This window comes from Antechinus flavipes, chromosome 4, assembly GCF_016432865.1.
Source record: "Antechinus flavipes isolate AdamAnt ecotype Samford, QLD, Australia chromosome 4, AdamAnt_v2, whole genome shotgun sequence".
NCBI classification, from domain to species: Eukaryota; Metazoa; Chordata; class Mammalia; order Dasyuromorphia; family Dasyuridae; genus Antechinus; species Antechinus flavipes.
This window is the reverse complement of record NC_067401.1, coordinates 27396047-27408698: the sequence shown is the minus strand read 5'-3', so window position 1 is coordinate 27408698 and position 12652 is coordinate 27396047. Positions and strand designations below refer to the sequence as shown.

At 45.3% G+C, this 12652-nt stretch overlaps 1 protein-coding gene across 2 annotated transcripts in view; it reads left to right on the top strand.

The window, feature by feature from the left end:
• Positions 1-12652, top strand: part of RPH3AL (rabphilin 3A like (without C2 domains)) — a 168328-nt gene that overhangs the window by 75568 nt on the left and 80108 nt on the right. The window contains exon 5 of one of the 2 annotated variants that reach the window (XM_051992203.1): positions 2010-2096. The exons of the other annotated variant lie outside the window; for it this stretch is intronic. Coding sequence (XP_051848163.1) covers positions 2010-2096 — 87 coding nt within the window. The remainder of the gene's footprint in view (positions 1-2009; positions 2097-12652) is intronic. 2 annotated transcript variants of the gene reach the window in all.

The window sequence follows — 12652 nt, the reverse complement described above, 5'->3', positions numbered from 1 at the left end:
GGAACTCGGGGGATGTTCCCTGGGAGTGGGAGAGGGCACTTTTTCTTTCTCCCTCTTCTTTTTGGCAGAGTAGCAGGATGACATTAAGCCACTTTCCTGAGAGGAAAAGGGCCTAGTGGATATCACAAGTTAATTATAAGTCCTACTCTCAACCTGATCGTGGTTCTCACTCAGGCTAGGGTAGCCAAATAAGCCCTGACCTTGGGCAGAAGTCCTGGGTTCAGATCTCAACTGCTCCAATTGCTGTGAGTAAAATGGACGTTATAGGACTTATCCAGCTTAAAGAAAGGCACCAAATAGGGACCGGGGAGAGTCCTAGATTTGGATCCAGACTCTAGCAGAGTTATACAAGCAAGTCACTTTGTTGGAAACAAAGCCTTAAAGTGGAAAGGGGTGTGGGTCTGGGTGTGGGTGTGGGTGTAGGTGTAGTCCGAGAACCTGGATCAAATCCCAGCTCTGCCATTTAGTACTTCTGTGACCTTGGCCAATGGGTCTTGTCTCCCTGGGCCTCAGTTTCCTTATCTGTAAAATGGGAGGTCAGACTGGATGACTCTGGGCCCTTAAAATCCTTTGGCGTTTGGCTCCTGGCGTATTACATGTCTTACGGTTTCACACATTCTGCTTCCCAGCCAGATTAACCTATTTATTGTCCATGATGTTCCATCTCCCTCTTCCTGGTCTTTGCACACACTATCCCCTGTGCCCAGAAGGCACTTCTTCCTCCTCTCTGCTGCTCTAACTTGCTTCAAACCCAACTGAAGTCCCTTTCCTCTGCCAGGATTTCCCTAATGCCCTCCACCAGTCTGCTGTTGTTTTCTGTCCATTTTTGTGGTACAGATGGGTACACGCTGTTTCTCCACATGGAATGTAAACTCCCTGAGGGCAGGTGTTGTTTCATCTCTGTGTCTCCAGCAGTAGCTTGATATCTCCCCACCCTTTGGTCCCACAATTTCATTGGGGTAGGGAACTTCCAGGGAGGAAATTCCCTCTACCAGGACAGATTGCCACTTTTTCTATAGAAAATTGCCCGAGAAGGCACGTGAGAGGTCAGAAGATTGAGCACTAGAAGGTACTGTAGGCTTAGTGCAATCTCCCCCCCCCCCCCATTTTATGGATAAGAAAGGGAAGGGACTTGTTCAAGGTCACCCAGGAAGCAAATATTAGAGGTAAGATTTGAACCGTGTCCTCTGACTCTAGAACTACCCCATTGGTCAAAGGAAACACAATCATTATGTGTCAGAGGCAAGCTTTGGCTCCAGGCCTTTTCATCTCCAAGGCTCTTCTTCCACTAGGCCATAAAGCCTGATCCAGAGTAGGCCCTAAATAGATGCTCATTCATTGATTAAATGGTTTCCCACTTTGTCAAAAGAAGTTAACCGGGCCAGAGCAAGACTATCAAAGGGACCCAAGTGGCCCAAAATATATTTATATATATATATATATTTATATATAGTGATATATAATAAAATATTTTTAAAAAGAAAAAATGAGCAAAAATACAATACAACATAGATAGTGCTAATTTGTGGTTTTCTAAGTCAATAAGTGGCCCACAGAGATCCATTTCTATTTGACTTTGACGCCACTCATCTAGATGATCTCCGAGGTCTCTTCTGGCTGCCCATCATAGTTTTGTGGTTGAGGTCATCGATTTGAAAGTCCTTCAGTATCAGAGAGCGCCCAGCTTTCCAGAACAAGGGTGATCCTTGTGGGCGTTGAGTGGTAGGGTTATTATTAATAAGCAAACCAGAGACCCCCCACCCCTACCCCACAGGGTACAAAAGCATTTCTCTGAGGAGACTGAGCAAGAGATCAGAAAGTATTTACATTACACTATCTTCTCTCCCTCCCTCCTTCTCTCTCTGTCTCTTTCTCACTTCTCTCTCCTCCTCCTCCTCTTCTGTTCTTCTCTTTCTCCTCTTCCTGCTCCTTCTCCTTTTTTCTTCTTCTTTTCTCTCTCTCGCCTCTTTTTCTCTTCTTCCCTCCCTCCTCTTTCTTCTCTCTCATAGAAAGTCTGCACCAAATGTGGGATTGAGACATCCAGCAGTCAGAAGCGGACTCTGTGGTTGTGTAAGATATGCAGTGAACAGAGAGAGGTAGAGTATCCAGGGGTCTCTGAGGGACAGGGGCTGCCTCTCGGCCATGGGGGGTGTATCTCCGAGAGCCCTGGCAGATGAAGGGTGGGGGTGGGCTGACTGGGATGGGGCCGGGCTTTGTCTCAGGTATTTAACCGGGGACTTGGGTTGGGGGTGGATGGGAGAATCTGCACCATCTAAATCTGGGAGGGCAGCAGTGGGGCCGCTGGCACGTCTTTCCGGCAGCCTGGCTCCCTGGGGCCTGCCAGGGAGTGTCTCTACCTCCAGCACGGCTGCCCATCCTTCGGCTGCCTCCCAGTAAAAGATGTATTATTAATGGAAGGAGTGGGTTCATGTCATACGAGAAGCAGTTGGAAGAAGGGGGTGGGATGTGTTTAACCCCAGAGAATGCTGGGTTGGGGGAATGGGACGGGACTTTTTGTGCACGGGTTGGATTCGGTGGCCACGGAGGTCCCTCCAAAGTCTCAAAATCTGAGATTCTGGTTGATGACTTAAGAAGCAGAGAAACGGGATGGACGCGCTGACTTAAGGACTTAGACCCGATAGTTGGCTCAGAGAAATTGTTGTTAGGGCTGAGCCCTGTTGTGGCCCCTCTCCCTGGGTACAGAGGCACCTGTCCCAGGTAGCGGACCCAGTGGGCTCAGACACACATATTTACACGGGGCACCTCAGGGACACGCGTACCTCAGCTTCCCTGAAAGTGTCTCCAGAAGAAGAGCAATTAAGGACTAAATGGGGGACCGAGAGCTTCTCTCTGCCCAGCCCTGCTCGTACGTCTCGCTGGCCGTCTCTCATTCCTTCAGGTGCAGTTGTCTGCGCCCTGCAGAATATTATGGCCAGTGTTTCGGGGACACACCAACTGTGTCCCTACCTCCTGCTCCTCCTCAGTATCCTGGCCACTGCTCCCAGCTGCTGTCAGCCTCCCATCAGGATAGTTTCCCACAAAACATGGTCACCCCCAATTGTTCTCTTCTTCGTCTTTAGTTTCCTCATCTGTAAAATGGGGATGATAATAATAGCACTTACTGAGGAAGCTGGATGGCTCAGGGGATAGAGCACCCACCCCAGAGGACCTGACTTCAAATCTGGCCTCAAACCCTTGTTCCTTACCAGCTGTGGGACCCCCATTACCTCACCAAAAAAAAAGAGAAAATAATAGCATGTCTCCCAAGAGTGTTGTGAAAATTCAGTGAGATAATATTTATAAAGCAAGTTGCAAACCTCAAAACTTTCATGTAAACACTGGCTGCTGTTGTTATCGTGGCTCTCTCTGTGTTCCACTATGGTGCTCTCCATTCTCCCTCCCCCATAACTCATAGGCAGGTGGCTTGGGGGCTGAAGCAACAAGGCTGCACTCGGGGACTCCAAAGCCTGAGGCAGCCTCTCCGAGGCCGGGCGGGGAGTCAGGGAGACCTAAAAAACCAGGCACTTAGCAACTCTACCTCAGCCCTGTGAACTGTGCCTCAGTGCCTCCAGCTGTAAAAAAGGGGTTATAACAGCAGCTGCCATCTAAGAGTCTTGTGAGGATCAAATGAGATGAGATTGTAAAGCTTTTAGCACAGGGAATGGCCCATAGGAGGTGCTTAATAAATGCTTGTTTTGTTTCCTTCCTTAGTTTCCTCCCTCTCCTTCTTTCCTTTATTCCTTCCCTTTGCTCCCCCATCTCTCCTTTCCTCCTTCCCTTCCTCTTTTCCTCCTTCCTTTCCTTCCTTCCTCCCTTCTTTCCTCTATTTCTCTCTCCTTTTCTTCCTCTCTCCTTTTTTTCCCTCCCTCCCTTCCTCTTCATCCTCATTCCTCCTTCCTTTCTTCCTCCCTTCTTTCCTCTATTTCTCTCTCCTTTTCTTCCTCTCTCCTTTTTTCTTCCTCCCTCCCTTCTTCTTCATCCTCCCTCCTCCTTCCTTTCCCTCCTTCCTTCTCTCTTTCTGTCTCTGGCTCTCCTTTTTTTCCTTTCTTCCCCCTTCCCTCCTTCCTTTCTTGCTTCCCTCCTTCCCTTCCTTCCTTCCTTCCTTCTTTCCTTCCTTCCTTCTCCTTCCTTCCTTCCTTCCTTCCTCCCTCCCTCCTTCCTTCCTCCCTTCCTTTCTTCCTCCCTCCCTCCCTCCCTCCTTCCTTCCTTCCTCCCTCCCTCCTTCCCTTCCTTCCTTCCTTGTTCCCTCCCTTCCTTCCTTCCTTCCTCCCTCCCTTCCTTCCTTCCTTCCTTCCTTTCTTCCTTCCCTCTCTCTCACTCTCTCTCTTGCTCTGTGCCTCCCTCTCTCCTTTTTTTCCTCTTTCCTCTTTTTTTCCCTCCTTCCCTTCCTCTTCTCCCTTCATCCTCCTTTCCTTCCTATACCACTCAAATCACTTGGTAGACTCCTCCACCCCAGGAGACCTGGCCTTTTGCGAAGTACAAAGTTGTCACATCTTCTTCATGACTCTAGCTGAGAAAATAACATTAATGATGCAATTATGTGACACTTTAGAACCTCGGAGCCTGCCCCCACACATTTTCCTTTTTTGAAACAAGTCATCAGGGAATGATATGAAGAGTCTGGGATCTTTTATCTTTAGGCCCCGAGCGCCTGGCATGTAGTAGACACTTAAACACTTGTTGGTTGATTGAGTTATTGATGGAACTAGGTGATCTCTAAACCTTTTTTGCTCTGGCTTCTGTGAGATTAACTGAATTGTCCAGAATGATACGGCAAATCAATAGTCAGAACCCAAAGCCTCTTAATTTTACCTAAAATAAAATTTTTGGATTTTACATCACTTTCATTTTCAAATTTCTTCTCCTCTCTTCCCCAATCTCACTTCTGTTCATAGAGAACCTTGCAAAGTCCCATCACCCTGACTCCCAACAATCTCCCAGTCTTACTCCTACTGCATTGCTATAAGTATCCTGGTTCTGCCGTCAGCCTTGGAAAAGGAAAAAAAATGAGAAAAAAAGGGAGAAGTCAGATAGGTAAAACCAATAAAAAAAACCACTGATGACATTTGTGGGTATGTACGGTGTTGTCACGGTGCCCCACCTTGCATTTTCTCAGCTCTTCTTCAGGACCAGCTTGGTCATTATCATCGGATGGCATTGGGTTTTTTGTTTGTTTATTTATTTTAGAACTGAGCTCTAATTTGATTTTCCAGCCAAGTATTCCCTCCTCATTAGCATGATGTAAGGAAAAACTTCTAACAGAGCTATCCACAAGCAAATGGGCCGCCTTGAGAGGTAATGAGTTCCCTGTTACTGAAAGGATTCAAGCAGAAGCTGGATGACAATAAATAATAATAATAACAATAATTGGTATTTATATGCACTCTTGAAGATTTGCTAAACAATTTCACACGTTTTCATTTGACCATCACAACATCTCTTGGAGGTAGCTGCTGTTATTTCCTCCCATTTTACAAATTAGGAAACTGAGGTACAGTGGTTAATGACTTGCACAGAGTTGAACATCTAGTATCTGAGTCAGGATTTGAAACCAAGTCCAAATTCTGCACTCAATCCACTGTGCCATGTAGTTAAGAAGTGGTCAACCACTTCTCAGAGAGATGGTAGAATGGGTCTTGGCCCAGTAACGGTGGCTCCAGATGGCTTCTGAAGTCATTTCTGACTCCTGAGATTCTGGATGATTTTGTGACACTACAAAATATAAAGAGAATAAATTATAGTGCAATACAGTTTTCAACATATTTTTTACAGTAAATTCATAGACTCCAGGTTAAGCATCCCTATTCTAGGATAAAATATCAATCTCCATGATCTGGCGTGTAAAGCTCTTCCCAGAGGGCCTTCCTCCTCCCATGATAGGCTTATTTCATGGGTTCTGTGTTCCAGACACACTGGCTTGCTTGCTGTTCCCTTTAACTTTTCCTTCCATCTCCTACCTCCTCGCCTTTGCCATGGCTGTGCCCTACATCTGCCTTGCATGATCTCTGCCTCCTTATGCCTGAGAACCTCACTTCAGAGTTCCACCTTCTCGAGGAAGCCTCTCTGGACCTCCCCCCAGATAAATGTAACTTCTCTGGGTCTCAGTTTCCTCCTTTGTAAAAATAAAAGATTGTACCAAATGGCCTCGGGGGCCGCTGCTGACTCTCCACATAGAACTCTATGATTTACCCTAAGTCTTGGATCTCCAGTTCCTCCCATAGCCTGAGTCTGTTGTTGCTGTTCACTCATTCAGTCCTGTCCGACTTCATCCTGATTCAGAGTAAGCTTTCAATCTGTGGTTTTTGGCTGGTGAGCCTGTGGTCGGGGAGACGGAGGCTGGTGGGTTTCTTGAGCTCTGCAGTTCTGAGGCCTGGGAATGGAAGCTTCCACTTAAGGAAGAAGAAACTGGCTCATGTGGGCAAATCCCTTGCTAATCAGAGTGCCCATGAGTGGACGTGGGCAATATAAGCCAGTCTTTATTTTTTTTAAACGACCCAATGCTAAGTGATACCTCTCTATGATCAACCAGATTATTATAAGTGTTAAAATGAGACGGTGTTCAAAGCAAAAAAAAAAAAAAAAGAGTAAACAAAATAAAAAGCAAATGAAAACAATAAAGCAAAATACAAACAAAAGCAAATACAAATAAATAAGGGCCCGTTTGTAGACTTATTGATTCAATGTGCAATCCAATGACATTGCAAGGAGACTGGGAATGTTTTTTTTTAAACTTTGATATTCCTAATGCTTGACTTGGTGTCTTCCTCCTCAAGTAGAAGTTAAATAAATGCCCTTGGGATAAAATTGAAATTCTTTCTCTGTAGTTTGCTTTCTCAGCTCTCAAAGGTTTTTGTACTTCTAGAATCTGCTTTTAAAATGCAAATGATTGGGAGAAGGATATTGAGCTGTTCTCCCCTAATACCTTAGTGAGATTGGTTAGCTGGAGGTGGAGCTACTGAGGAGAAAGGATGCTGGAAGAGGGACTTGAAAAGGGGATTGGGAGAGATTCCAGGCCAGGTGCTGCATATATTACATTATCTAGCTGCCCTTGAATAATATGAGATTATAAATTTCTTACTCGGAGATTCCTTGTCTATATGCCATTTTTTCTAACTTATGGTCTTAGAAAGCCTCCGGGGGCAGTGACTTATTCAGGGTCACACAGTCAGTATATGTTAAAGGCAAGACTTGAACTGATGCACTCCTATCTAGACTTGGACTTTGGACCTCGCACATAATAGACTTAATATTATGTCTTAAAAATAATAATAATTATTATTAATAAACTATCTTTTGGATGGATTGAATTGAGAGGCTTTCTATCTGGCTGAGACAGAAGATGCCCCATTCCTCACTTACCAGGTATACCCACCTCCCCGTGCTGTGCTAACAGCCAGAGACAAAAGCCAAGGGAGACGTCAAAGACGTTTTTGTACTGGTTTGTGGCTGGTTTGCCCGTGGCTAGGCCGATGTGGGTTCATAGAGGCCAGGATGAACTGACTTTCTGAGCTGGACACAGACAATACCCCTTTTGTGCCCGGGTGTTCCACTCTGCTAAGCCCGACGTATTATTGGGAGTCTGCCGCACATGTCTCAGGGAGGTTGTGGCTGGTCTCATGTCTGTGTCTTTTCCTCTTGTCTACTTTCTCTTCCATGACAGGGTAATTGGTTTTTTTTTTCTTTAAATGTCCCCACTTTTTTTTAAATAAAAAAATCTAATCAAAAAGTAGAGATAACTCAACATAAGAGGACGTTTTAAAATGTCAGATTCGGAGTGCTCCACGTGGCTCTTTCTGTGATAAAAATTCTGAGCTGTGTCCCCCAGCAGCCGCCAAGTCCTAAATGGAAGAACTCATATTTCTGATGAAAACCTCATGCTTCGTCCGCCAAGACCTCTTATCTCCCTTTCCTCTTGCCTCTTCAGTTCTGTATCTCCTGGAGTAATTATGAGCATTCCCCACTCCCTCCTCCCTCAGCAAATGGATCCGCTGTTGCTGGAAGTCCCCAGAGCGGCTGGGTGGATGCTTGAGGTTTTCTTTATCACATCCTTTAGGTACGGCATGAGGGAGACACAGGTGGGTCCCCCCACACCTAGCTCTTTTGGGGAACGTCCCTTGGCGAACTTAGAAACTGTGGCTCTGAAGGAAGCAGCCCTGGCTGTGAGCCCTGCCTTTGATGCTTTTTCCCTGGGTGACTTTGGAGAAGTCGGTCTGATGCGGTTTAGATTTGGGAAACCCAAATGAAATTAGGGTTTCTGGTAGTCAGGGAGTTAAATGAGGTCAGGTGGCAGGTTCGGAGTTCAGGGAATCAAATGGAGGGGTTTGGCTCCCCTGCACCCCCTTGGGATTTGGTGCAAGGGTAGGGAGTTTTGGGAAGCTCCCTTCCGGGGGCACAAGATCCTCTGTAAAGGCATTTACAGACCTGAAAACCTAGATTGATAAAAGAGGTTTATTGTGGGGATCGGAAGTAAAGTTAAAGTTTGGTTAAGGAAATAGGTGAGGGTAAAGAGAAGAGGGCACTGGAAACAGTATTCCAGTGGGCAGGAAGATCCTGGCTATAAAGGGCACTGCCAAGGTCCATCTGCAAAAGCCTTTGCTGATGGAAGCTCATTCTGTTGCTTGTCTTAGTGGGGGTTGGGAAACCTGAGCAGATTATCAGAATGGGGCCTAGGACAGCCCAAGTTGGCTCAGATCTGATGGGGGCTGGGAGAGCCCGGATCTCCTATTGGAATTCAAAGAGGTGCTTTTGACCAGGATTTGTGAATCAAAGGTGCAGGCTTCAGGAACTGATAATATATCAGCTAGGAGGGGTTAGGAATCAGAAAGGAATAATCACAAATGTAGTTTCTTAAAGGGACCACAATCTGCTTCAAGTCAACTACCTCCAGTCTCAGTTTACTCATCTCTCAGATGGGTAGGGTAGAACTAAATCACCTTTCACCTCTCAGACTCCTTCTGGCTTCAGGGCTAGGAAATGCATAATTTAGGAGAGCTCCACATACTCCAGACCAGGCCAGGGGAAGGTGTAGCTGACCATAGCACGGGATGCACCAGTGAGCAGAAGATGGATAGCAAACACCCAGCAGTTACAGAGCAGATCCTCAGCTGGAAAGGCAACCAGATTCCCTGTTTTAACTAATGATTCTTGCTTTGTAAGAGTACCATAGGATGTGGTTACATTGGGAAGGAAGCCAGCTTCAGAAGCAGGAAGACTCGGATTCAAGTCTTGCCTCTGATACAAACTGGCTGCGGGAGCCTGAGAACTCTCAGTCCCCAGGAAACTCTTGGCTAAAAATTGCAGACAAGGGGCCAGCCCACATTGGTATGAGGAGATTCTTCATTGAGAGTTCCTTATATCCCTGAAATCACGGATCCATTCTTATCCCTAATCCATTTTGCTAACTAATTACTATGGGTTTGGTTTTTGCTACTGAATAGGATTCTTGAAATTCAGTACCTTGAGACAAAGGGCCAGTTTCCCTGTCCTAGTTATGGCTTCCTTATTCACACAGTTTTCTCCCTGCCTTTCTCCCTTCATTTTTTTGTTAGTCTGCCATCAACAACTTTCCTTATCTCTGAGGCCTTAATCTCCATTAACCAAAAAGATAAAATAAGTTGCTTTATTATGAATGAGTGAAAAAGCATTTCTTCAGGGTTTTCTCTAGAACAGGCACTGGGCTAAATGCCAAGGTATGGATGTAAGTAAGAAAGAGATTCCCAGGCCTCCCTTACATTCAAATACAGAAAGACAACATGTAAAGAGAAACAAGAAATAAAGAGAGAAGGGATGAGCTCATTGGCTTGGGTTGGAGGTATTCAAAGTGCACCATGGGCAGAGAGGGTGAGAGTTCATGAATCAGACCTGTGGGAGGAAGAGAAGGCCAGAGGGCAGGGAGACGTGGTTCTGAGATGGCCTTGAAGGTTACACAGCAAATAATGCAAAATAAATTGAAATCTCAAATTTTCAAGAATTTATCTCTTTCACCATTTTTTTTGGAGTTTCTGATAAATGCTGCTTAAAGCCAAAGAGTGCCGGGAGTGAGACCGCCTGCCTGTGCCTAGGGACCCAGAGGGCAAAAGGTTTGTGATGGATCATGAAGAAAGATTCTAAAGGAACTGAAAAGTGTGACTGAAAATTTACAGTTCGACTTTGCTTTATTTTTCAGGCTCGGATTTGGGGCTTCCAGTCCTTAAGATTAAAGAAAGCAGGACCAGGCAGTTGTTAGGGGATCCATTCACTCACTCCTGATCTCTCTTTTTTCCTAAGTCAGCCAGCATTTATTAAGCACCTACTAGGTGCCCAGCACTGTGTTGTTGAGGACAATGAAAAGTTGAAAGATGATCCCTTTGCTCAAGTCACTCACGGTGTAATGAGGTGACAGCTTGCAAACAACTCTATACAAACAAGATATAGAGGGGATAGATTGGAGATGAGCCCAGGAGAAGGCGCCAGTGTTAGGAAGACTCAGAAATGGCTTCCTTTAGAGAGTGGGATTTTAGCCGGATCTTGGAGGAAGCCAAAATGTAGATGAGATGAGGAGGGAGAGCATTCCAGGAGTGGGAGACGGCCAGTGACGTTGCCCGGAGTTGGCGATGGAGTGTCATGTGGAGAGATCACCAAGGAGGTTGAGGTCAGTGGATGGTGGGCTTGAAGGTACATTGTGACATTGACTAGCTCTGGACCTGAAGCCCAGGGAATAGAGGAGGAATTACAAGTCTATGAGGACAGTTGGGGGAGCATTATTGGGAAGAGATAAAGGGATGAGTGCTGGCTCTCTCCTTCCCTGACCCCCGCAAGCTTCCTGTAACTCATCACATTGAGTTCTTTCTTTGCCCTGGAAGGAACAAATCTGGGGATCTTCCCTAAGGGGATAGAGACAAGAAAGGACAAGAAGTGGCATTTAAAGAAAGTCTCAGTGAGACTTTAATCTTCAGATCATCGGCTCCCAACTTACCTCTTTTTTTTTTTGTGGAAGCAGTTGGGGTTAAGTGACTTGCCCTGGGTCACACAGCTAGGAAGTGTTAAGTGTCTGAAGCTGGATTTGAACTCAGGTCCTCCTGATTTCAGAGATGATGCTCTATCCACTGCGCTAACTAGCTGCCTCTTGCTTCTTTTGCTAAGCTTGGAGTCTTGTATTTTCTTGAAAGGGTCCAGGCCAACATGTAAAGGTGATGCTTCTGAACTGTCTTTGTTACTCAAGCCCTTTGAACTGTTCTTTTCCCACAATAGGACTAGGGATGGACGGTGCTGAGCTCACTCTCTCAATCTTTTATATAGGACTGGTCAGGGTGCTGTGAGGGGCCACAGGAACAGCATGAAACTAACTGATCCACCCATGGGAACGGAACCTGTGATTTTAGCACTGTGCCCCAGCCGACTGAGCTAACCAGCCACAAAGGAAGATGCCCATAAATGCAAGCAATGGACTCCATACTGAATGCCCTTAGCTAGTCTCATGTGTACTGAGATAATACATTTGGGGGAGTAGTCTATATGTGAGGAGCCCTTCTCCATTCAGCCTCTGGGATCCGCTCCTCTACTTTCTTACCTGTGTGATCATGTGGACAAGTCCCTTAGCATCTCCTGCCCCTGAACTTCTGTTTCATCTCCTATAAAATGTGGAAGCTGATCTCCAAAGGAGAGCACGTTATCATTTCAGTTGATGGTAAAGTCCTTGGCGATAGTGATTATTTCATCTTGGTTTTTGTATCTCTCGTATCCAACAGAGAAGATGCTATATGTATTGGAGGCATTTAATGGGTGCTTGATGATTAATTATTTGAGAAATCTATGCTTTAGATCAGTGGTTCTCAAACTTTGGTTTTCAGTATCTTTATCCTATTAAAAATTATTGAGGCTCTCTCCAAAGAGTTTTTGTTTATCTGGATTCTATTTATAGACATTTACCATATTGGAAATAAAAACTATTTTTGAATTTGTAGACCCTCTAAAAGGGTTTTAGAGATTCCCCAGGATTCTCTAGACCATACTTGGAGAACCACTGCTCTAGATGGTTACTGAGTGTGCACAATGCAAAGAATATGCTGAACTTGGGACCAGGAAGACCCCAGACACTTACTCGTCTTGGGCAAGTCACCTAACCTCTTAATCTCCTCATCCGAAAAATGGAGATCCACATTGTAAGGGTCAGATGAGATTGTAATAATGAAATAACAATGGTAGCATTTGTATAAGACTTTAAAGTTTGCAAAGAACTTACTCATTTTACAGACCTTAAAGGAATCTAAAAGTGCCAGCTATTGTCTTGTCAAATGTTTATCCTTCGGTATTATTCGTGATTCTATGATCGATTGAAGTGATTGGAATAATGGACTGGAATTAGTTCTGGAAGATTCCACAGAGGGGCCGAATCTGGGACAGGATTTCAAAGACGATTGGATTTTTTTTCCCAAAGTCTATTGGCCCCACAGGTCAATCCAGGGCATGTGACTAGATGGTTATTCACATGAAAAAGTTTTTAGTGATGCTGTAAACATGATTCATCAGTGGAAACTGAGGTCTCAATGACAGACTCACAATATCTAAGACTTAAGAGGTGATGGTTCTGTTCACCTCTTCCTGAGATAGACAGCAACTGGAAGAGTTATGTCTAAGAAAGTGGCGGGGGGGGGGGGAGGCACATCTGGGACAG